Source organism: Schistocerca piceifrons, chromosome X (genome assembly GCF_021461385.2).
Source record: "Schistocerca piceifrons isolate TAMUIC-IGC-003096 chromosome X, iqSchPice1.1, whole genome shotgun sequence".
Taxonomy (NCBI): Eukaryota; Metazoa; Arthropoda; class Insecta; order Orthoptera; family Acrididae; genus Schistocerca; species Schistocerca piceifrons.
The window spans coordinates 170,019,613-170,046,268 of NC_060149.1; the positions used below are offsets into that span (position 1 = coordinate 170,019,613).

At 38.6% G+C, this 26,656-nt stretch overlaps 1 protein-coding gene across 1 annotated transcript in view; it reads right to left on the reverse strand.

Moving 5' to 3' along the window:
* Positions 1-26,656, reverse strand: part of LOC124723043 (E3 ubiquitin-protein ligase HERC2) — an 819,840-nt gene that overhangs the window by 409,762 nt on the left and 383,422 nt on the right. The window contains exons 41-44 of the mRNA XM_047248222.1: positions 18,365-18,497; positions 10,099-10,311; positions 8,579-8,847; positions 387-603 (exon numbers count right to left, since the gene is read on the reverse strand). Coding sequence (XP_047104178.1) covers positions 387-603; positions 8,579-8,847; positions 10,099-10,311; positions 18,365-18,497 — 832 coding nt within the window. The remainder of the gene's footprint in view (positions 1-386; positions 604-8,578; positions 8,848-10,098; positions 10,312-18,364; positions 18,498-26,656) is intronic.

The following is a 26,656-nucleotide window of genomic DNA, read 5'->3' on the forward strand; positions in this document are numbered from 1 at the left end:
ATATCCTCAGATGACACTTTCCTTGCTTCACTATCACAAGAAAAATTCTTAAATGTAGACAACCAGCTCCTCACACTGAATTCTACTTTATAAGATGCCTAGGTGAAATCAATAACCTTACACACAGGTGCTGAACATATCTTCAATATGTCAAAGTTTTGATTCATTACATAAAACACTCTGCTTTGATCCTCTTGAAACATATAATTAATGTCATACAGAGGTACCTACATTTTCATTCATTGTTCCAAGTACTACAACCTTTAATCATGAGAAGCACTACAATGTGTGTGTGATACAAACGTTGAAATGCCTAGAGATTGACAAATAATGATACACATGAAAACAAGTTCAGAAAAGGAAGACATTCATCAAGGGACACTTACCTAATGCCTTTATAGCACATTCAACATTCCGTCTGGGAAAACCCATTTCTGTAAGCTGTCCAACAGTTGGTGACAGAGAAGGAGAAGGTAGATGGACTTTCTTTGAAGCAACTTTATTACTTGCAGTTTCATTCCTCATACTAATGCTGTCACATGGATTTCGTATATGTTTTTCTGCCTCATTGGCCAGGAACTGACTCACATTCAAAGCAGCTATCTGAAACATTAACAGCCATCACAAAATTAATCTAGATTAAAAATTTGTACTAAATGTGTCAAATAATGCTTATGGAGCATTGAGAATATGTTCTCATCTATATAATGGCCATAAAGCATGAGCTTGAACCAAAAAATAAATATTGATCCATGAATTTTTAACATAAAAATTTTGCTCCTCAAGAACTGAAGAAGAATGCACGTGAAGGCAGCACATCCCAGAGCGAAGATAAATGAAGAGGCAGGTAAGTAAGTTAATGTAAGTAATGACACAACAGAAAAAGTTTAAATACCATTTGACATTGACTATTATAAGCTGATATATTGTTCTACCATATAATTTCTCTCTCTCTCTCTCTCTCTCTCTCTCTCTCTCTCTCTCTCTCTCTCTCACACACACACACACACACACACACACACACACACACACACACACATCCAGAGCAAATTTCATACTTCTACTTCCAAAAATAGCAACTCCTGACGTTTATAACACAGATCTATTACATGATATTTGGTTTAGTGGTTTAGCTTTACAGTGTTTACCTTTCTGAAGAGGGTATATTCTGTACCTATTTTAAAGGAGCACATAACAAATGAAAGTTGACTTAAAGATGGCGACTTGTGATGAGATGTGTGAGATGAGAGTAGGAGTCAAAAAAGCTGTGTGCACCCTTATGAATCTGGATAACTAATATTTGCTTTTTTGGGATGGAATAGTGCACGGCAAGCCTGAAGGCAGAGAAGATTGGCAGTTTGAGTAGTTTTGACACTCCTACGCTGTTTTAAGGGGATATTCTTTCCACTACATACGAATGTATTTTTCTTCTCATGTTGGCTACTACTTTATTATGAAAGAGTGATAGGTTAGGAGTTACGTGAAACCTCCAATCAGACACTTGGGATATATTAGCAGTTACTGTTATAACAGTAAGATACAAATTTAAGCTCTTAGTTAATGTTTTGTGTACAAGTTTTCATAAAGTTGGTATTCTTACATATGTTCAAAATTCAGTTTGAATTGAAGATGCCAACTTCCACATTGTCTGAAAGTGTCTGATAAGGCCAGATATTACTACTAATCTATGAAGTATGTTGTCTGTAAATGATTTAAATGTGAAAATATTAAGATTCCAGGTATGCTGCACTTCTTAGAGCAAAACAATACTGAAAACTGTCTTTATCTTAAGGAAAAATTTATATTTATAATTACCATTTAGAGCAACGTACATTTAACAAAGATGATGTAACTTACCAAACAAAAGCGCTGGCATGTTGATAGACACACAAACAAACACAAACATACACACAAAATTCAAGCTTTTGCAACCAACGGTTGCTTCACCAGGAAAGAGAGGAGGAGAGGGAAAGACGAAAGGATGTGGGTCGTAAGGGAGAGGGTAAGGAGTCATTCCAATCCCGGGAGCGGAAAGACTTACCTTAGGGGGAAAAAAGGACAGGTATACATTCGCGCACGCACGCGCACACACACACATCCATCCGCACATACACAGACACATGCAGACATTTGTAAAGGCAAACAGTTTGTACGTCCGCTTCGACTGACATCTCAAATCCTGCCCTGAAATGAGATCCATCCTTCATGAAATCCTCCCCACTCCACCAAGAGTGTCTTTCCACCATCCACCTAACCTTCGTAACCTCTTGGTTCATCCCTATGAAATCCCCAAACCACCTTCCCTACCCTCTGGCTCCTACCCTTGTAACTGCCCCTGGTGTAAAACCTGTACCATACACCCTCCCATCACCACCTACTCCAGTCCTGTAACCCGGAAGGTGTACACGATCAAAGGCAGAGCCACGTGTGAAAGCACCCACGTGATTTACCAACTGACCTGCCTACACTGTGATGCATTCTATGTGGGAATGACCAGCAACAAACTGTCCATTCGCATGAATGGACAAAGGCAGACAGTGTTTGTTGGTAATGAGGATCACCCTGTGGCTAAACATGCCTTGGTGCACGGTCAGCACATCTTGGCACAGTGTTACACCGTCTGGGTTATCTGGATACTTCCCACTAACACCAATCTATCAGAACTCCGGAGATGGGAACTTGCCCTTCAGTATATCCTCTATTCCCGTTACCCACCAGGCCTCAACCTCCACTAATTTCAAGTTGCCGCCGCTCATACCTCACCTGTCATTCAACAACATCTTTGCCTCTGTACTTCCGCTTCGACTGACATCTCTGCCCAAACTCTTTGCCTTTTACATCATCTTTGTGTGTAAAAAGGTGGCAGGGGTAAAATACAGGGAGCGAAAGGTTATTTACAATTTGTACAGAAACCAGATGGCAGTTATAAGAGTCGAGGGACATGAAAGGGAAGCAGTTGTTGGGAAGGGAGTAAGACAGGGTTGTAGCCTCTCCCCGATGTTATTCAATCTGTATATTGAGCAAGCAGTAAAGGAAACAAGAGAAAAATTCGGAGTAGGCATTAAAATCCATGGAGAAGAAATAAAAACTAAAACTTGGAGGTTCGCCGATGACATTGTAATTCTGTCTGAGACAGCAAAGGAGTTGGAAGAGCAGGTGAATGGAATGGATAGCGTCTTGAAAGGAGGATATACGATGAACATCAACAAAAGCAAAACATGGATAATAGAATGTAGTCAAATTAAATCGGGTGATGCTGAGGGAATTAGATTAGGAAATGAGACACTTAAAGTAGTAAAGGAGTTTTGCTATTTGGGGAGCAAAATAACTAATGATGGTCGAAGTAGAGAGGATATAAAATGTAGACTTGCAATGGCAAGGAAAGCGTTTCTGAAGAATAGAAGTTTGTTAACATCGAGTACAGATTTAAGTGTCAGGAAGTCGTTTCTGAAAGTATTTGTATGGAGTGTAGCCATATATGGAAGTGAAACATGGACAATAAATAGTTTGGACAGGAGGAGAATAGAAGCTTTCGAAATGTGGTGCTACAGAAGAATGCTGAAGATTATATGGGTAGATCACATAACTAATGAGGAAGTATTGAAGAGGATTGGGGAGAAGAGAAGTTTGTGGCACAACTTGACCAGAAGAAGGGATCGGTTGGTAGGACATGTTCTGAGGCATCAAGGGATCACCAATTTAGTACTGGAGGGCAGCGTGGAGGGTAAAAATCATAGAGGGAGACCAAGAGATGAATACACTAAGCAGATTCAGAAGGATGTAGGTTGCAGTAGGTGCTGGGAGATGATGAAGCTGGCACAGGATAGAGTAGCATGGAGAGCTGCATCAAACCAGTCTCAGGACTGAAGACCACAACAACAAATATATAAAAAATAGAGGGAAACATTCCACGTGGGAAAAAATATATCTAAAAACAAAGATGATGTGACTTACCATACGAAAGCGCTGGCAGGTCGATAGAAACACAAACATTTTTGGTTGGTAGACAACGATGTGCATAAAGGTTAGGTGGTTGTGTTGCCACCAAAACACGTTAAAGGGTGGAGAAATTCGGGAAAATTTCGAAAAAACTACGTGTAAATGTATTAAAAGGAGTGGTTTTGTGGTGGCAGATTATGAGAATGAGGCTAACAATTGTCTGACAAAGAAATAATGATGTTAAAACCTGTGGGAAGCAGCTAAAAATGATCAATGATGTGTAAATAAACGGAAATGGAAATAAAACGAAAGTTATTAGAACTAGCCGAAATGGTTGTTTAATAGGTGAAAGGAACTGTTTGTGAACTAGAAACGGTGGATTAATACATTTACACGTAGTTTTTTCGAAATTTTCCCGAATTTCTCCACCCTTTAACGTGTTTTGGTGGCAACACAACCACCTAACCTTTATGCACATCGTTGTCTACCAACCAAAAATGTTTGTGTTTCTATCGACCTGCCAGCGCTTTCGTATGGTAACTCACATCATCTTTGTTTTTAAATATATTTTTCCCGCGTGGAATGTTTCCCTCTATTATATATATATATTTTCAATGGCATTGTGTAGGAGAATGAAATTAGAATCTGATTATTTATTAATCTATTTTACCCACATGTATATAGATCAGAATACTTTTGATGAAATTAAAAAGAAAAAAAGATAATAACAGATTTTTTAACAAATCTGCTTGCAGGTGGTGTCAAATTGGAGGGAGCATAAAAAAACAAAAACTTTCCTACATTTTAGGTATTGGGGGGTTCTTTAATTTGGTAACAAGGGACAATAATGGATTAGTACAAACAGGATTTTGAAAGAATGAAGAAAGGTCGAAATTAACACTGAAGTTGGACTTCTTGCTACAGCACTTCAGATAACTTTACTGTCTACTCCTGGTGAAGTTCCATAGATATTTGCATTTTACTTGTTCATCCAAATTTTTTTTATTCCTTGTTACTCTGGGGATAGAAAAGGGTGAGTATCAAGTGGCTGGTGCCCGTTTTGGTTTCAGAATGCCTGAAACTACAATATGTTATTGTTGCAGAAAATTTTACTGTGGCATTTGAAGGTACGTTTAATACGTGTGGGAAATTATGGAACACAACTATAGCCATTGATTTCAAATATGGGATCACAGAACTGTGTGACTATGCTCCCACTGTTCCACAGATGTTGACTGAAATAAAAGAAAAATGTATAGTACTGAATGCTTTATGATGCAGTATGAGCAAAACAAATGTTTTTTCAATGTCTTGTGCTGGTGCATGTCTTCGCTGTCTGTTTACATCCACAGATATTGAAATAGTTCTTGCAAATAAAAATATTAGTTTAATCCTAGATAGATTAGGAACTAAAGATGGTAATGGGGTAAACAGAGGGTAGTAATACAGATTTTTTTATTTTTTAAATAGCATTTTGAAATTACATCAAATTTTGTATTACTTATACTCTTCAAACTTGTAACTATGAATAATTTTTCTTTGCCCTGTTATATATTTTAGCTATATGAAAAGTTCTAAATATAGAAAATTTGCCACATTATGGATGTTATCTACATCTACATCTACACAGATACTCCGCAAACTGCTGCATGGTGTGTTTTGGAGGGTACCCTGTACCACTAATTGTCATTTCCTTTCCTGTTCCACTCGCAACTACAGCGAGGGAAACACGGCTGTCTGTATGCCTCTATATGAGCCCTAATTTCTCAAATCTTATCTTCGTGGTCCATATGTGCAATGTACGTTGGCAGCAGTAGAATCATTCAGCAGTCAGCTTCAAAGCTTGTTCTCTAAATTTTCTCAATTGTGCTTCTCGGAAAATCCTTCACCTTCACTCCACGGATTATCATTTGAGTACCTTATGTGTTGTTCAGACCTACCAGTAACAAATCTAGCAGCCCACCTCTGAATTGCTTCAACGTCTTCCTTCAGTCCGATCTGGTACGGATCCCAAACACTTGTGCAGTACTTAAGAATAGATTGCACCAGCATCCTATATGAGGTCTCCTTTACAGGTGAACCATTTTATCCTAAAATTCTTCAAATAAACGAAATTCAACTGTTCGCCTTCCCTACCACAGTTCTCACATGCTCATTCCGCCTTACATCGCTTTGCAATGTTACACCTGGATATTTAAACAATTTAACTGTGTTAAGCAGGACACTAGTAATACTGTATCCGAACATTACAGGTTTGATCTTCCTACTCACCTGCGTTAACTTACATTTTTCCACATTTGGGGCTTGATGCAATCATCACACCAAATGGAAATTTTGTCTAAGTCATCTTGTATCTGCCTATGGTCACTCACCTTCAACACCTTACTGTACACCACAGCATCAACAGATTGCTGCCCACCCTTTCAGCCACATCATGTATGTATACAGAGAACAACAGTGGCCCTCTCACACTTCCCTGGGGCACTCCTGATTATACCATTGTCTCTGATGAACACTCGTCGTCGAAGAAAACATAATGGGTTCCATTATTTAAGAAGTCTTCAAACCACTCACATATCTGTGAACTTGTTCCATATGCTCATGCCTTTGTTAACAGTCTACAATGAGGCACATTGTCAAATGCTTTCCGGAAATCTAAAAATGTGGAATCTGCTTGTTGCCCTTCATCCATAATTCTCAGTATTTCATATGAGAAAAGGGTAAGCTGAGTTCCGTATGAGCAATGCTTTCTAAAACCATGCTGAATCGTGCACACAATCTACCCAGCCTCAAGAAAGTTTATTATATATAAACTGAGAAATCTTCAAGGATTCTGCAGCAAATGGAAGTTAGGGATATTGGTCTGTAATATTGAGGGTCCTTTCTGCTACCTTTCTTATACACTGGAGTCATCTGTGCTTTTTTCCAAGTTGCTTGGGACTTTGCACTGGGTGAAGGACTATGCCAGGTATGCTTACTACTGTGTCATCAATATGGCAATCTGTCCAATGGTCAAATGACGGTATGTTTGTACGATTCTTCTGTGTGAACGATTTCTTGAACATGAAATTTAAAACTTCAGCTTTTGTATTGCTATCTTCAACTGCCACACCAGACTGGTCAACAAGAGACTGAGTGGATGCCTTAGACCTGCTTAGCGATTCTACATACGACTAGAGTTTTATTTGTGCGACTTTCACTCTAATCTAGAAATGGTCCTTATTTGGCTTCCATCCACAACGTACTTTTGTTTGTATGTGCAGAAGCCTGTCATTTAATGCTATTTGGACTACACCTAGAAAAAACATACCTGTGTTTTTAAAAGAAGGAGACAGCAAAAATAAAATAAAAGACAAAAAATGCAGCTGCTCCAAACATGTCAAATCTAAAAGCTGAGTCATTTCCTTTGAGTGCCACTGCATGTGATGCCACATATGATACACTACATGTTTTCTTCACAGTACATTAGCAGTTACAAAAGTACCTAAAAATTTTATGAAACGCTGATACAACTCTGTTCGTACTACACAAGAAGATTTACTTGATCGAAATCAGTGTTAAACTAGGTGCACCACAATTCTTAACGGCTTTTTTCTCTGTCTCAGTCAATCTAACCCGTAATTTGGAATTAAACTACTCTAGAAACCATTCTACTACCTCTATCATATGACAGTTTCTTTTTCTGTTACTTAACATAAATTTGTACCATCAAATCAAAAGTCTTTTGTGTCCCACAGAGATATTTATTCATTAGGAATTTCAATTCTGGGCCCTCACCTGCCCAAGATTTCCCTCCTAGCTAAGGTTTCAGATTAAGAAACTGTCACAAGAAGATCCTACTACACATGTAATCACATCACTAGCAAGCTTCAATTTAATAACATACAACTATCATAACACTAGTTAACAGAATGAACAGGCACAAATTACAACTACATAAGATGCTTATTTCTTTATGGCTAAATAACAACAATGTTTTACACGTGTTTTACTGTCATATCAGTCCACACTGCTGCACTCTAATTCCGATAACATGACTCCTCAAACATTAGCTATCTTCCATCTTTAGTATACCTTGCCCACAAAAAATTGTGCGAGATGGTACAGTAGTTGAGAATTTGGATTTTACTCAGAAAAAGTGAATTTCAAATCATTGTCTACCCACTCAACTTTAAGCAAATTCCAGGACTGTTCTTCACATAATACTTCGGATGATAGTTATACCATCCTTACCCAAATGAGCTATAGTTCTGACTCTAACCTATTACTTACTGATCTTGTCACCTGATTATGACAACAAGACATATAATTTTTTTCTACAAAAATTCAAAAGCCTTTTAGATTTAATGGCAGCTATATCTATCAAAGATCTTCAGTGAACTGATCCATATTCAGTGTTTCCTAGACAGCCATAATTATCGTTGCAGAGTTTGTACCATTTTATGCCTGCTGTGGGACATGTTCACAGTATAAAATCAATACTATTACATTTTCACTCCACAAAATATTTCTTTGTAAAATTTCTATTGCATTTTCTTGTGACAGTTTATTAACGTGAGAATGAAAATCTGTATCACTGCAACTGATTTAGTTAAACGTACATTCTTTACACAAAAATAATTCATTTCTGATTTCTTACCTGTAAATCTGATTTTGTATAGGAAGCTTTCACAGGTGATGGCTGTGTAGCTTTAACTATGAGTTTTTGAATTAGAAGAGTTTCTGCATCTGGGTCAATGTCAAAATCAATATCTTCCTCTTCATTTAAGGCCTCAAGACAAGATGTTTCTAAAGAATGGTGTTTTAAAGCACGGCGTAGCAACGTCTGATGCCTGAACAACTCTGCACAAGCATTGAGGGCTGCCAGCTGTAGCTGTTGTGTCCTCAGCAAACCAACTTCCAGTGATTCTAGAGAAATTAAGATAAATTTTGTTTTGTCATTTCTTTTGAAATGTGGCAGGCAGCAATGCACAAAAATTTGCCCAGACTAGCAGCATATCATTCCTATTATTTTAATGTAACATTAGTGGTGCAACTTGGTTGTGATGTAAACAACATGCATTTAATTTTTTATAATTATATTTTTATACTGTTTACACATACCTCATGAAGGAACCATATCTGAGGGGTAACACTATAATTTATTATATACTGCCAACATATGTACTGAACACAGTTAAAAGAGTGGGAACCAATAAGTTAGTCTTCCTTCAATAGAGCACTCTGAGAATTTTATAGTATGTTGATAATTTTTACTTTTTGACTGTGTAACTGTAACTGAATGAAACACAATTTTCATGTCATATGCATTTTGCCTTTATTCTTTGCAAGGCATTTTCAGTGGCCTTGAATATGTAAATATTTTTATTATTTAGTTTACATTTTGGGACCATGTATGTATAAGTTATAAACAGTTGTGGTGGTTGGCTTTTCTATGGCGTAGTAATATTTCAAAATATTACTAAACGAAATAGTAAAAATATTTACACATTCCAAGCCACTGAAGATGCCTTGCAAAGAATAAAAGCAAAACATGTATGGCACGAAAATTGTGTTTCATCCAGTTGTAGTTATACAATCCAAAAGTAAAAATTATCAACATACTGTAATATTACTTGCAACTGAGGATGACATAACTACAAAAGTTGAAGATGTCAATCTCAGAATTCAAAGTTTCATCCTGGACTACCTAATTTCTTTTGTTCCTTTCTCCATAGGAGCCTTCCTCCTAACCATGCAGGATTAACACTCCTGAGAAAAAGGATATGTTGGAGATTTCTTACTCAGTACTGGTTTATTAGGTCAATCACATTTTTTTCTGTACCAATCAAGAATGATACTGCCAGTACTATCAAAACTACAACACTGAGTGCAAAAACATATGTTAACTTTATTCCAAAACAAAACCTGTCACTCAGTAAAAGTACATTATCTAAAATATGGAGAAGATAAAAGTTTGACAGAGAATCCTAACTACTATGTCACAGTCTCTCAAAGCTAATGTTCATGCTTTACACTGAGAAAAAAATAATATATCTACAAAAATTACAATAATCGTACTGCTACTCCTGTTTTGTTCACAATAAAAAATAACACTCAAAAATGCTCAACCATAATGGAAAAAAAACAATAAAATTGTCAAAATATGAAGTTAAATACCTAATATTGGATGTCGTGTATCAGACTGGCAAGCAGTCAGTGTAAAAAGTTTGGCCCACATTTTAAATATTTCTTCTGTAGTCATCACTTTATCCATAGAGAATGCCATTACTGGCCTAGGTGAGACATTTGCCAGAGAAAATTTTTTCAGTTCACCACTTTCTCGCAACTGGATAATCAGTTTACTATGTTGACTAATCTGGCAAAGGGTACCTGTAAGAAGATTCACAGATAAGAAGACATATATTCCAAAAGGAATAGATCACCCTCACCATAAAAAATTACAAAAGTTAAAATTAAGCAGCTTATTCTGAAAAATTCTGTTCTACCCTTTACAAAACTATTATCCTTTGGATTAATTTTCAAACATTTCATGAGGTGTAGGATTTTAAGACTGATTACAATAAAGAATTCCTGATTAGTGTTATTTGTCAATAAATTTATTTATCATCGTAGAAGGTGCTCTGATAGTATCTACACTCCCAAATTTACAAGGCGACAGTATGGCTGACCATTAGGCCTAATTACCTGTAAAAGGTCAAATCCCAGTCCTGACGATAGACAAAATAACAGTAGAAAAAAGAAATCTACTCTTAGCTGCAGACCTGTTACTACCTTCATCAGAGAGGAAAGAGGAGCATATTTCAGAAAGTTGGGAAGTAGGTGCAGATTACTCAAACCCCGGGACCCGACAGATGTCAGATTGGTGAGAGAAAAGATGGAAGGTTGTAAGGAAAGAGTAAGAGGTTTTAGGAAGTTGAAGGAAGTACATTGGTAACCACTGTGCCACCAATTCAATTTCTAATATAACTTTACAGTAATCACCATCAATTGCAAGATCTTTGAATACCTTTCACAGCACAAGGTGACTGTAATTTACTGCAGAAAGTTACACTGGCAAGTCCTCAGTGAAATAAAAACAAGAACAGATTTAGAAATAAAAAATAAAAAAATAAAATCAAAACAGCTGAGGCATCAACAAGCTTTGGGGTAATATCAGAGCTAACAAACTCAAATGTACACATGCACTCACACTCTCCCACACCCACACACAGAGAGAGAGAGAGAGAGAGAGAGAGAGAGAGAGAGAGAGAGAGAGAGAGAGGGGGGGGGGGAGGGGGAGGGAGGGAGGGAGGGGGAAGGGGAGGGAGGGAGGGAGGGAGGGAGGGAGGGGGGGAGGAGGGGGGTACATTGCACCAAAGCCCTAATGGGGTGAGATATTGTGGCTGGAGAGGCTGAGAGGAGCAAGAAGTATAGACAGAGGGGCAGCAAAGGGACAGGATAGGGGTATGACACCAGTGAGCTCTTCCTTATGCAGGCAAGGGAAGTCATATGTCATACACAATGAAATAGATGGCATGGTTTAAGGTGATGGTGACGGTGATGGTGACGGTGACGGTGACGGTGACGGTGACGGTGATGGCGAAGAGCAGGGTAGACTAAGGAAGAGGACACTATGTAAAGAACATAGACTAAACAGATGAACTGAACTAAAGTGACGACAGGTGGAGCTGCTGGGAAGGAGGGTGAACTGAAGGCATAGGAAATGGGCTGGAGATGGATTAGAGTGGGTTGGCTGGTTGGGAGTTATGAGACAAAACAACAAGGTCATCAGCCCCTCAGTCAAGAAAGAGAGAGAGAGAGAGAGAGAGAGAGAGAGAGAGAGAGAGTTCATCTGGAGTTAGTTAAGTTAGCCAGAAATCGAGGCCTTGAAAGCAATATTGATAGGACAACTAAGAAAAATTTAAAGACAAGTAAAAGCATGCAGGTCAGGCCAGTATGTTTGTCAGAGATGACGTGATGTCTACCAGGGGTCACATGTGTTGAGAGAAACCTCAATCACTCTCTGAACCCTTGCCAACCCGAACCCCTGCCAACCTGATTAAGGGAGTCCAGGATAAGGACAGTGAATAGTGAAACAAGGGGGATTTCAAAATAGAAGGATATGAAGTAGGAACAATTCCTATCTGTGTAACTCAGAGGTGCATGTACTGGGCGAAGGAAGGCACGTGCGTGTGTGTGTGTGTGTGTGTGTGTGTGTGTGTGTGTGTTTGAGAGAGAGAGAGAGAGAGAGAGAGAGAGAGAGAGAGTAGTGAAAACTGCATTCATAGGTCATGCTGCATTTGGTGGGATAGGATGTGCCTGTGATGGGACTGGCAGTGAATGTGCTGTATGGGTGAATGGGACATGTCATGATCCTGGGTTATTATGTGGGAAAAGTTTCACCTTACTTATCCAAAGAACACCAATCTCTCCATGACATCTCTCTTCCTCTGTTCTATCCAGACCTCCCCCACTTCACCCCACCCTCTTAACCCAGACCACCTGCTTCAGTGTACCATGTGCTACTTACTCTGCTGCAGCCGAGCGAGCTCACTTGTGCCACATTCCCATCCCATTTCTTTACCCTCTCTTCCCTCTTGTAGCCACCTCCTATCCTCCACACCCTCCACTCGACACAGCCTTCCAGCACTAGAGCAATGTAACTGTGAGCGTTGTTTGTGTGTGTGTGTTCTGTGCTACTCAAAATGCCCTGTATGATGACCATAATCCCATGAATAAAGATACAAAGGTGAGCACCACAGGATTACTGTTTCTGAAAAGCAGACTGCTTTCCATGGCGATGGCAATTTTGTTACAATTAGAGGATTGTGTCTGAACTTCTAATATGCTACATAATTCTGTTCCAGATAGAGGTGAGTGATATAGTGATATGGTAGTTCTATGGATCATAAATTCTACTGTTCTTTTTTTTTTTTGGTAGATGAGTGTGTAAAGTTTACTCTTTTTCAAGTTTTGGGAACTGTTTCCCAGTCATGATTTGTTTGGTAATTTATTATTAAGAGTGAAGCTAATTCAACTGAAAATTCCATGTAGTACCTGCTAAGGATTCTAATTCTGACTTTAAGCAATCTGACATACTTTGGTACTCCACTAATGTTGAGTAGTTGGACACCTTGACACCCACATTCACATTGGAACAGCACTTGAACTGTGGTAACATTCCTTGAGTTTTCTTTGTTCAGGAGCATATAATGGCAGACCTCTAGATTTAACTTTAATTAAGCTATTGTCTCTTGTAACAGAATCAGTATCACAAGCTGTGTGTCATTTATTCTGTTGTAGTATATCCTGCGAGTGTTAATAAATGACTAGTGCTCAAAAGTGGAGACTGCCATAATGGAGACATTAGGTTGCAGACAGGCAAAAAGAAAAGACTGCCACACATTTAACATCTCAGACAAAAAGTTCTTCTTCCAAAATAGAACACACACACACACACACACACACACACACACACACACACACACACACACACACACACACACACAGGCCTTTCATCCAGTCTGCAACTCCATGCCTCCTCTTTGTGGTTAACAGCATCCTTTTCATAATACTGTTGTTATTCCATCCCTGAATTTCCATTGCTTGACTGCCAAAATGCATACACTAACATCAATGATAAAATCTTCAACACCCACCAAGAAGTGCACATGCTACAAGCAGGCGTGGCAGAACAAGGCTGCTGGTAGATGTATCATGTAGTACACCACCACCTGATTTTCTGCAGTACTCTACCATCTAACTTGTTAAGTGCACATCATTCTTAGTGGCCTGACGTTTCCTCTGAAATTTTCCAGTTAATTTTGCAGATAAGTCTGTCAGGTCAAACAATCAAACCATCAAGTGCCGAATCTAAGATGAGCATTTTTGTTCTCCCTCATCCCTTCAGCAATTTTAAAACAACTCTAATATTTTTCATATCTGAATGACAGAAAAAAAGTAAATAAAAATTAAGAGTGTCAGTTTGGCAGTTACAATGTTAACTGCACAAAATTGTTTTGAATATCCACAGGCTAAAACATTTAGCTGACACCAGCCAACTAGAAACTTCTCTGTGATATGAAGCAAGTGGCAAGTCCACACTGAATTTACTTACTTCGTTTATTTCTTCCATACAAATAAAATTCCTTTTTTCTCAAACAACAAATCTCCTTTTTTAAAAAAATTTGATCTTCACTACTCTTTCCAAATTATAAACCATAAAAAAAATCCAACCAATAAACAGCAAAATTCCGTTTCAAAAGTATTTTGTAAATGTTCCCTTTGTTGCTGCCATAAAGCTGTCAACAACATGACAGTGCTTTACTGGGCATGAGCACAGTATACCAAGGACCTTGTCACTTACAATAGGACCATGCTTAATATAGCACTGTGATGTTCAAAAGGTTGATGGCAGCTTTACCTTCTTTCTTTTATGTTTTCTGCAGCAGATGGAGCTGTTTTGGATATACTTCTCTATTGACAGAAGCATAAATATTGACTCTATAGCTTATAACTATTCCAGCAACATTGTTCAGATAAACATTTCCTACATAACTTTTCCACGTGCCTAACTCTAGCAATCCTCATCTAATTCTGTCAGAAGCATATCGTTTGCTATACATGACTGGTTTACTTTCCCATCAAGCTTTAAAATTAGTTCTTGATTATATGTAACTGAAGGATGACAGAAAATTAGGGTTCAACATTTCAACAACAACAATGAGCACATAAGGGGTGATTCTTATCCCAAAGCAGCAATGATGATGCTGAGACAAATAATTTAATATAAGGCATATGGGGTTGGAAATATCCCAAAAATGGATGAGGAATGTTGAACATGTGCATCAGCAGATGACGTACCTTGCCACTAATGCAGTGGTTGGGCTAGGGCATGAAGAGATGATTGAGCAATGCAATACTTGCATTGGAGTAAACAAAGCTAATTTCAAACAGCTATTGTAAATATAGAGGTTACAAAATTATTTTCCTTGCCATAACCAAGTAAAAGCTGTTCTTATTTTGTGCGACTTTCCTTTTGCCCCCTTCTTTTTTTGTAGATGGACATCATTTAGGGAAAAAAAACATAGGCCACTTACAGATAACAACACAGTTTGGAAGCTTACACTCATTTGCTCATGACACAAAACAGTAGGTTTTTGTTGTACTGTACTTTACAATAAAGTAGCAAAGACCATGAGACTGTTCAATAAAATAATAAATCTTACCTCTAAGTAAACACACAAATGTCTACCGCAATGAAAAAAATACTGCCTGCCATATGCAAGACTCAACCCCTAAGCTCCATGTGCTAAAGTTGTGCATGAGGGCCCAGAGCCACACCGATGTAAATACTTGACTTGGGTTAGGATGATCAGGTGTGACAGACTGATGGACTCAACCACTGCACTTGCAGTGAGGTATGTCATGTAGTGATACCACATGTTCAACATTTGTCATCTACCTTTGATATATTTTCCAACATTTGCAACCCAATGTGACCTATATTAAATTATTTGTCTTACTGACATTTATGTTGCTTCAGATGTTTTAAACATTAATAAGAATCATTGTGTACAGTGTCCTATAATGGGACATTAGTTATAAAGATGACTAGTACTGCACATGGTAAGCCTTCTGGTTTAAGTTCTGATGCTTGCTCAGCTCAGCCTGCAGTGTAAATGGGCAATGCTCTGTTCTACTGGTAAACCCAGTTTCTCCACTGTTATATGATTTCAGCTCCTATACATGCATCATCGCTCGGCTCATCACTGTGTCGCATCACATTACCGGAAGTGTAAATTAAGCCTAAAGTGTGGGGCCATATTAGCACATCATGATTCGTACAGCACATACATTGAAATAATTTTATTTCAAGAACATTTCTGATGTTCATCAAAATTATTCTCCCAGTGAAAGAGCGGTTTAGGATACTACTTTCATTTATAAGATACATTGCTGCTGCATCAGCCAACACACCAATGTGAATGCTTAGTCTGAGCTGCCTATAATACATAATTTCAATTTTCTTCATGGATATCAAACTCATGCAGTGCTCATTTTCCATCATGAATTAACCACATATTTGTATTTCCCAGTTTATGGCATCTGTCTACCATGCCATGTTTGCTATGGCTGATTCCTTCCTCTGCCCTTTCAACCTAAACTAATTTTGTCTCCAACGATCTCACTGTGGATCTTTTTCTTTCCTAGTGTCTACCCTGTTGTACAGAATCCACTGTTTTCATGACTTGGCAATTTTTTAAATTGTTTAACCTTTATTCTGTGTGTTATATTTTAATTGTTTGTGTATCATATTTTCTGAGGCAGAGATTGGGGACCAGCCAAACATTTGAATAAATGAGTGAGGAAAACTGCCTTACTCTGCCTGACCGATGTACCATATCAACAATCATTAATCCATCATATGGATTTGATCCAGGTCTGGTTTAGTTCCCTGTTTCACAAACTAGTGTGGCACTCATTAAGGTATACTATTAAGTCAGTGATCTCACTGTGGATGCATTTATTCCAACTGAGACTAAGAATATTCTGACCTCCAACCTTTCCTCCCCCCCCCCCCCCCCCCCCCCCACCTTCACGTTGGTAAATTTCCCATCCCCTTTTTTTAATTCTGTCTTCATTAATATGTCAGTATGCAGGCCTGACAATAGGAAATAAATGTAAGAATTATGAATAGTACGTAGATTTTTGCAAATAAAGAGCTACTGGAAATTGTATGAAAGTACCACACCATGATCACTGGAGCTCCAACAGATACTGAAGTCATAATAAGCACAATGGATAAAAAAAATTAATCACTTGTCCAGCAGACATAACAATAATACCATGTAACACCATCTTTATCCTTGTAATGGTCTAAATTTGGTGAGGAAGAAGGTCGACAAGATTCTTCGGGTATTTCATATCCAGCTGAAGCCACTCAATGACAATTAGACCTGTAGAGGTAACAAAATGTAGGGATGTTGACTGCTACATGTCACTGTTACAAATAGTCCCAGACATTCTCTATGGGATTAAGATCAGGTATTTTATAAGGTGTTTGTTAGGGTGCCTGAGAGTGCATTAAACCAGGAACATTTGCATACAGCACTTTGAACATGGCTGTTGTCATACTGGAAAGCAAGAGTGTTCACAGCATACTCATGTCACAAAGATGATAACACTTTATTACTGAGAATGCTGAAGCAAACATCCTGGTTTACAGCAACAGTACCTCAAATGAGTGAGCCCAAGCTATGGTATGATAAATACCCCCCCAAAACGTCACTGGAACAGCTCTGGCCTAAATTGTACTTTCCACATACTGCAGGTTAAACAACTCACTTAGACACCTTGCACCATTTGCAAAGAGGAAACATTCCTCCATCGGCTAAGGTCCAGTTTTGGTGTTGTATGGCCCACTACTGACCTGCAGCTTCATGTGCCACAGTGAGCAATAGCTTTTTGCATAGCACCTGACTTGAAATGTCCATTCCACATAGTTCCCTTCACAGTTTACACGTGTAAACTGGTTGAGGTGAACCTGCGTGCAATGACAGCAGTAGTTCCTGCCGGGTTTGAAACCGACTGCCATTGGCAAGACATGACACTCTTCACTGGTCCCCATCAGTTAGGGTATTTTACGACTACTATTCTTGCACAGTGGTGAGTAGTACACTGTTCCTTGACTTGTTGCACAGCCCGCGTCAATACACCAACAATTAGGCAAACATTGTAGTTCCTTTCTGAGATTCTTTCACACCTCCACATCAACACATTTTACTGTGCTGATTCTGGATAACTGATTAGCACATGCACGCTACTTCACTGCCATTACTTATGTCAATGGTGTAGGGTCACATGATTGTCTGGTACAAGCTCAATATCTTCGACAGTGCTAAAAAGTGAGCATTGTGTCCTTTTACAGGAGGGTGACTAATATTTTGTCTTGTGAGCTCATCACTTATCAAACAAAAATTGGCACATTTAAGGATACTCTTGTGATGTATGCTTCCACACCCAGTTCCGGGTTTTCAGCTATTGGCATTCATATTTCTTTTGAGTTCCATCATTTTTTAATATTTATTTACCATTTTCAAAGAATAAATTTGTCCGAGATTCATCTCCGGGTTCTAGCTACAGTTCTGGCTCTTCATTTTTATGAGCAGAGGTTCAACTAATCAATTTAAGCCTTTCCATAGTACATAATAGTAATTGCTAACCAATACTCTTCAAATAGAAGGAACATTAACTTCCAGTTTTAAAGTAAATTATTCTGTAGCAAACATGCAATGGCATCCATGTGAACTTGTGCCTGTTTATGTAATATTTTTGTGTCTTTTTATAGAACATTCAAGTCCTTGAAAAAATATGACAACTCATTTTCTAAGGGGAAAGAAGTTATTCTATACTAATCTCTTAAGCAAAACTTTGTACTAACCTTGTCCAACACCTTCCACCGTTACTTGGCCTCCTATCCTTGCCCGTTTATCAATTCCACCGACAACAGAAAGTGATGACATTGCAGACAGCTGTGCACTGTTGCAGGATTCTGATTTCGTACCATCGTTAACCTAATTTAGAAGAACAGCTGTCAGTTTGCATAAAATTACATCCAAAAGTATGTATGAGAAACACTTGATGCTGTAGAAGTACTTAAGAAAAAATGTACAAGCAATCATAAAAATCAATTCTGATTTGCTAAATGTTATTAGAGATACAGTCAGGCTAATTTATTGCAACTTTCAAAGCAGAATATTGAAACTGATTTATTAATGGCACAATATATGCTACATTTTACTACAAATAACCTAGAAGTCTGATTCAGAAATCAGTTCAACTATGACTTAGTTTTTTGGGGTTTCTATAGTCTATTTATATCCCGTCTTCACCAAGTGTGTAGTGGAGGGTAGTTTCAATACCGCTATGATTTACTTCCTTTCCTTTTCTAATCAGAATTGTATATGAAAGAAATGACTAATGATAAGCACAAAAAGACATTTAGAACAGTATCCCTAATTAAACTGCATACACAGCCAGTTCCGTGATGGAGCAGTGAGTATCTATCAGCCATCAGAGGGACTAGGGTACTGAGAAAACCAAATAGCAACATACCTACTAAGAAATGATAGCTTTTTTAACAGTACAAGCAAAAGCTCAGCACACTATCAGTGAAAACAAAAGATCATACCAACAGAATCCGTGAAGTGTTTATCACTACCACGGACGATATGGCAGTGGAAGGGCTGGATTAATAAGAAAGACAGTGCATGCACTACAGTCATCATAAAAAGACCATACTCTGAAAACAAAACCAGAATCTGATGCAGGATAATTGTGAAACACTTCCACACAATTACACAGAATGACAATTTTACATGTTAATTCCAACCAATGTGGGATGTAGATGAAAGTGCTCAGTTGGACTGTACCTCCAGTGACACAGAGAAGTATGACAATATCTTTTGTATGGTACAGTAAATCACACCTTATAGTGCCTGGTAATATAGCACCAAAGCCAGACATAGAGGACTACAAAATGCTTTTATGTCCAAGAACTAGCTTCTTGTGGGTTTGTAACAATATGTTTTTAAGCTCCGCAAACTGAAAATGCCTCCTGTCAAACAGGTGAACCTATTCAGTATCAACATGAAGGAAACTTGAATATGTCATGGATGATATCTAGGAGGAAAAGTACAGTCGTTTACTGTGAAATTTAGAAAGTAACTCATTACTCAGCACAAAACTAACATCAGTTGTCCCCCCCCCCCCCCCCCCCTCACCCTCCTCTTCACCGTGCAGTTCCTAGGCACGTTCTTTACCTAAATTTCTGGAGGCAAGCAATAATGATCCCTCTCCTCCAAACAATCAGGAAATTTTATCACCAAACCAGTGCTGCACTTACTACTGTATAGAGAATACTTCATAAAACAACCATTTGGTATTGTCTTTAAAATTCAGAAAGTTTCCAAGCTGCCTTCAGCATAGTTGATTATGGTATCAGTCAACATTCCATAACCTGATCTTCATTAAGGTGGGGATAAGAGCAGCATTTTTTTTTTTTTCAAAAACACTGCTTCATAGATATATTGTTTGATATTGGTAATGGCTATCATAATATCTGTCAATACAATACACATAAACTCTATGAATTACGCTCATAGTTTTCCCAGTATGGTGTGATCCTTATTTCCTCAATGTTGGCAGTGTGTCCTCAGACTGTCATACAAGGAAGAACATTGTCCCTCAGTCAGAAACCCATTTCAATGTTCCCTGCTAGAGAACTTTTACCAATTTTTTGTTTATGGTTGCTCAACAATTGTAGGCGACATCCAAACGCTTCGAACTATGGGCAAAAAATACGCAATTTAAATTTTCCCTAAAGAAAAAAGTGTCCATCCGTTTTTATTGTGTATATTATAGTTTTAATCAATCTGAATTGTGATTTGAGGACATTATACTTAGTTTTAAGGAATAAGTAAATTCAGGGCCTCTACTTAAAAAACTCTTAGTTGCATGCCTGAAATACTTCCAAGTGACAGCTCTAAACATCTTAAAGAATGGTGGCAGAAGGTCTTGAATAGAAACAGGTCCTCCCAGTGGTTAATTTGAAGAAAATTTGTTCAGTCCCCGTTGCATTATGATTATACTTCGTAAAGTTGTGCGTGGCAGAACTTGCACTCCATTCACAAAGGGCATTAGATTAGTGACATAAATGTTTGAAACAACCTATTTGCCAGCGCTGAGTGAGGTGGTGCAGTGGTTAGCATACTGGAATAGTGTTTGGGAGGATGACTGTTCAAATCCCCCATTCAAACATCAAATTTAGGTTTTCTGTGATTTCCGTAATAGCTCAAGGCAAATGCTGGGATGGTTCCTTTGATAAGGGCATGACTAATTTCCTTTCCAATCTTCCTCATGTTGTGGCAATAATTTAAGATCCAGCTACACCACAGTCTTCATCATTTAGACATTCTGGATGTCCTGCACCAGAGATCACATTCATCAACAAGAGGGAGAAAGGTAACGAGACCATTATAAATATGAGTAATGGAAAAACTCCCTTGGCTATATGTGGCACACTAGAATTTTTTAAACATAGTGCTGGGGTAAATGTCTAGTATGGTTGGCATTAAAACCCAGGCTGTTTCTAAAATTTGATGAAGTTCGAATTATTAATGATTTTATATTCAGCAACTTCTTACATATTCTAGGATGGCCATATATACCATACAATAATTTACACTGATGACTATAACCAAGGGGGACAATAAACACATGGCAAGTTCAAATTGTGCATTTGATAGGGATACAAGCTCATATCTGCATCTTTTGCAGGTATTGTGCCACCAAGTATCCCATAATCAATGCACACTTCCCAGACTGAGTACAAGTTTCAGGTTTTCAACTGTTTCCAAACATACTTTCCAAGCTCCACAGAGATGATGAACTATCAACTATGGGGTATAGTGAAGAGTTTGATTCAACCACAGCTGCACAATGTTACTAAGATCATGGTTTCCTACTCTTTCAGAAGCTACATGATGTGATTAATACTTGAAATAAGTTAATCCAGTGGAGTCAGCCCATGAGGCACACAAGGATAGTGTAATTTTTAGTATCCTGCCTGTGAATGGCAGGAGTCCGATTTTTCAAATGTTCATCACGAAGTATACTACTCTTCTAAAGAGCAGAAAAATGTAATCTTAAGCAGAGACTGTCAGTAGCTCATTATATCTTCTTTGATAGTGTTTTTAAGATTCACAGAAAATTTACGTTCTTCAACACATGGCTTTATTGGATCCTAACACAATGTACCAGATGATTTGACTGATTGCCTTGCCCTTCAACCCATTTCATAAATGAACCCAGCAGACAAAAGTTATAGATTACACAAGATACCCTTCTTACATCACGATGGGTGGAGAAGAAAGTATCATTTTGTAGAGTGACAGATCAGACAGCAATATAGGGAGCTGAGAAAAATGATAGAGCAGCAAGAGATGCTTGCAACACAGATACATAATACCATACGTTGTCATTAATGGTGTATTAGCTCAAATTTCAGAAGAAAGTCCAGTGTTATTGAAAGAACAAATAACAGTAAACATAAAATGACAAACAATGGCATTTTAAGCAGGTTTTTTTCATGGAAGGCACCACTCCAGTCACTCACACAGAAAGCAGTGGTTCCAATGCAATGCCAAATATACTGTGGCTCTGTGATACACATCCAGCTCCTCTGCCACACAGACTCACAGTGTTTACAATGTGTCAATTTCAGAATGCCTCCTATTAATTTATATTATGACTAGAAAGAACAATGGAAGATGAAAGTTTAATATCCCACTGATGAAAAGGTCATTACAGATAAAGTGCACTCTCAAACTGATTGTTTCAAGTACAGATAATACGGTAATGTAGATGGGTAGGACAAATGTTTTAACACAGTATTAATGGTTCACTACTGCACTGAGTCAGATTAATTAAATAACCACTTTTGAAACAACATGAAATGGAATGAACACATCATGTCAGTTGTAAGGAAAGCAAATGGCCAACTACAGTTTAATGGGAAATTTATAGGAAAGTGTAGTACAACTACACAAGAGATCACTTACAGAAAACCCTTCTGACCAATCCCTATACTTGCTTAAGCATCAAGGGCCAATTTCATGTGATGAGCCTGTTGTGTGTAATTTAGTTGTGTCTGAGTTCCTCGCAGACACTGAATACTGCTCAATATTATTCATGTGTGTGGAAAAATATATTTACAGAATGATTGCAAAGATACATCAATGTGGGGCCTGCCAATTCATTGTACATCTTCTCAATTATCACATTCACACAGCCAGAAAACTTAACACCTTTAATGACATATTTTTGTTTTAATATTGCCATGAGCTGTGGTGCGTGTAGTGTAGCATAGTGATAAGTGTCCTTGGATGACATGCAGGTCACCAGTTCAAACCCACCCACCAGCAACTATTTGTTATTTAGCATTTATCAGTTCTGGAAAATTTTTGAAATACCTTGTGTTTGTGTTGTCCATATATTATGGAATATCTGAAGTTTGTGTAAATACCAACATTCTAGAATATTCTATGTTTGCATAAATATCTGCACTCTCTGTCAAGGAGATCAGTTCTGTTCAGGCTGTTCACTGGTGTCAAGTAGTAAACGTCTTTTCTGTTCTAAGTGTTGTACTACACTGATGACCCTGCTTCGGATTTGGACTTGATTGTGGTTTCAATGTGATATTGTTTGATGGAGACACCAAGTACTTCCAAAACATCTAAATCACTGTGGCCTCAATTAAGCAACATAGAAGCTTTTACCTACACAGACAGGAACTGGAAGAAAAGGAGTGCATCATTCCCAAGATCTGTATATTCAGGAGACAGATGGATTCAGAAACAGCAGTAAGTTGGCAACACTTCAGGCATCCATCAGTATTTTCTGGAGAAGCTGGACATGGCCCAAAAAAATGGTTGAAAGGATTTGACCAAGTTGCCAGATACAACAGGTTGGATGACATGATGTGTATAGTAAATGTATAGTTTTACTTGGGCAGCATAGCCCAGCAATGGTTCAATAACAATAAACAGAAGCTCTTTAGCTAAGACTACTTCCAGTTTGAACTGAAGTAAACATTTGGTGACAATAAATACCAAGTCTGCTTAGTAGACGAACAACTCAAGAACACGGCCCATCGTCATGGCGGAATGACACAATCATACATGCAGAATGTTTTTGTCCTTTACAAAATTGTGAACCTGGATATGACAGAAGCTGAAAAAAATCTAAGATTTGTTGAAAAGAGTTGCAGAAGACATGTGCCAAGCTCTTCTGGTAAAGGATGACACAATAACAGAAGAATTCAGCAAGTGGTGCCAACACATTGAGGAAATGTGGCAGAAAAAGAGTCAGACAAAACAGTCATGATTGACTCCCAAATGTGGTCCCTATGGCAGTTTGTGGAAGACCTTCATCTAGCTTCTTTCACATGCTGTGTTGTAAGAGAAGAGGTACAGCTTTTCATGGCAGCCACAATTGTCAGACCGACTACACAAAGTACAGCATGGCCATGAAGGTCAACCCAATATATCAGGAGGAAACAGGAAATTTTTAAATTTGTGGTAAGTTCCTACAGGACCAAACTGCTGAGGTCATCAGTCCCTAGGTTTACACACTACTTAATCTAACTTAAACTAACTTATGCCAAGAAGAAATGATGACGATGTTTGGTTTGCGGGGCACTCAACTGCGCAGTTATAAGCGCCCATACAAATTCCCAACCTTTTCTGAGACCAATCGCGCCACTTTCATGAATGATGATGAAATGATGAGGACAACACAAACACCCATGCCCGAGGGGAAAGGTAATAGGGAATGTTGAAGAAGAGGTGTATCAACCTTTGGCACCAATCTCCACCACCAGTTGGACATGCCACTAAGAATCAACTCAGCCAACTTGGACTTATGCCGTCACTGTCAAACTACAACTCAACATCCGCCAACACACGTTCATCCAAATACTCCACCAAGTAAAATGCCCCGCAGAAGAATGGACATTTGGGGGAAGGAGGACAACACGTCAGTCTGTTTTCACTGTGGATGCCCTGGGCACATTGTTCACTACTGCAGAGAAATAAGACTAGTGTTTAAAGACTATTATGCTGCAGGACACCAACCATCACAACAGTCATGCCAGTCAACTGCAGACAAATATAGTCGACCTGTGTGAGAAAGCTCATCACCCTACCCTGGGTGAGTTCACATCCCAACATGCTGTAGCCATTCCCCATTGCCGTACAGACGTACTAGCCAAGCACCTAGCTGTCAACTACGGGAAAACTAAATGAGGCGACCATCTATGGAGGTGAGACCACCACAGGTGAAATCCCTCAAGGACAATAGTTACTGAGATAACAGAAAATCTCATCACATCATCAACAATGGCCAACCAGCTAGCTGACTCAGGGCCTTCTTTATCTGTAACGTTGAATGCTTATTTCCACCACCTAAAGAAGACAATGTTCTGTGATACGAGGGCGATTGTACTGAAGGTCACAAATGAGAAATATATCCAGCCAACAGGAACATGTATTGCAAGATTAGCTATCAATGACACAACACAGCCCTTTGAATCTGCTGTTGTAATAGAATGTGTGCATGGCATAATTCTCACACAGGACTTCTTGTAGGCATAATAGACTGTGGATGATCAGAGTTCCAGAGTGCTCTAGGCAGTTGTCCGCCATTGAAGACATCATTATCATGCCACCATCAATGAGATGAGATCCATTCGTCAACTGAGAAGAACAGTTAAACTGTGAAGCTTTTGTCATCTGCAAAAAGCTACTGAGATTCAAAAAAGAAATCTAAATCCATGGATGATCATAAGCATTGTACATGGTCAAGGAGAACTCTGGATCACTATATGTACTGAGTAGCCACAATTCATCCCTAAAGGTTTGTGTGTAGAGACAGTCAAACCAGTCCCAGAAGGGCAGCTTAGTGTCATCGATGAAAGATCTTGCTCCACTACCATTACAGACAATGCGTGAGGGGGGGGGGGGGGGGAAAGGTACTCGTATTATCAAACTCCCAATAGCATACAGCCTGATAGAGGAATATCTTTGGTGAGTAATAGGCATTCTGCATCAATATTCAGAGGCTTTCAAATACAGCATAGAGAAAAGACAGCCCAAATGCCCCATGATAAAACATTGTATAAACAGTGGGGATCATCCTCCAATTAGTGCTCCTACAGTGTGTTGCTGGCTGAACAACAGAGAATTCACGAGGAAGTGGAGAAGATGCTGTACGATGACATCACTGAACCTTCAGAGAGATCCTCTCCAGTGGTCTTTCTGCTGAATGAGGATGACAGACAGCATTTCTACATTTCTACGTTAACTGAGGAATGTCATGAAAAAATATGTCAAAAATATGTCATTAATGAAACCCTGGACTGCTTGAAAGGTGCAAAGTGTTTCTCAACTCTGGACATGCAGATAGGATACTGAAAAATTGAGAGTGATGAGGCTGACTGAGAAAACACTGCCTTCATAACTCCTGGCAGCCTCTATGAGCTCAAAGTTTTCCCATTTGGACCATGTAATGTTCCAGCCACAGTCGAATGTATGATGCACAGCCTGCTTTGGCACCTAAAATGGATTATGTGTCTTTGCTGTCTGGATGATACTATTATTTTTTCAAGGACATTTGAAGAACATCTAAGACACTTGGATTCGTTTTGATGTGTGTTCAGACTGAATGGTGTCCTCTTGAATCCTAAAAAGTGCCTCTTCATTGCCCAAGAAATAAAAATCTTTGGGCATCTAGTGAGTGGTGATGAGGTCCAACCTGATCCCGATAAAATAAAACCAGTCACGGATTTTCTGACTCCAAAGCACATTTGTTATGTGAGAAGTTTTCTCAGAATGTGCCTGTACTACCAGTGATTTATAAAGAAGTTCTGTACCAGGGTACAACCCTTGCAAGAGCTACTGCAAGGAAACACCAAATTTTTCTGGAACATGACACAAGGAAGATCCTTCCTTGTCCTCAAGGAGGTGCTAACATCTTCACCAGTTTTAACATTGTATGATGAGAACGTCAAGACAGAACTTGACATTGGCATTAGTGGTTTTGAGAAGGGGCAGTTCTAATACAAATTCAGGAAGGCCCTAGAGAGGTAACAGCTTATAATTCCACATTACTCCAA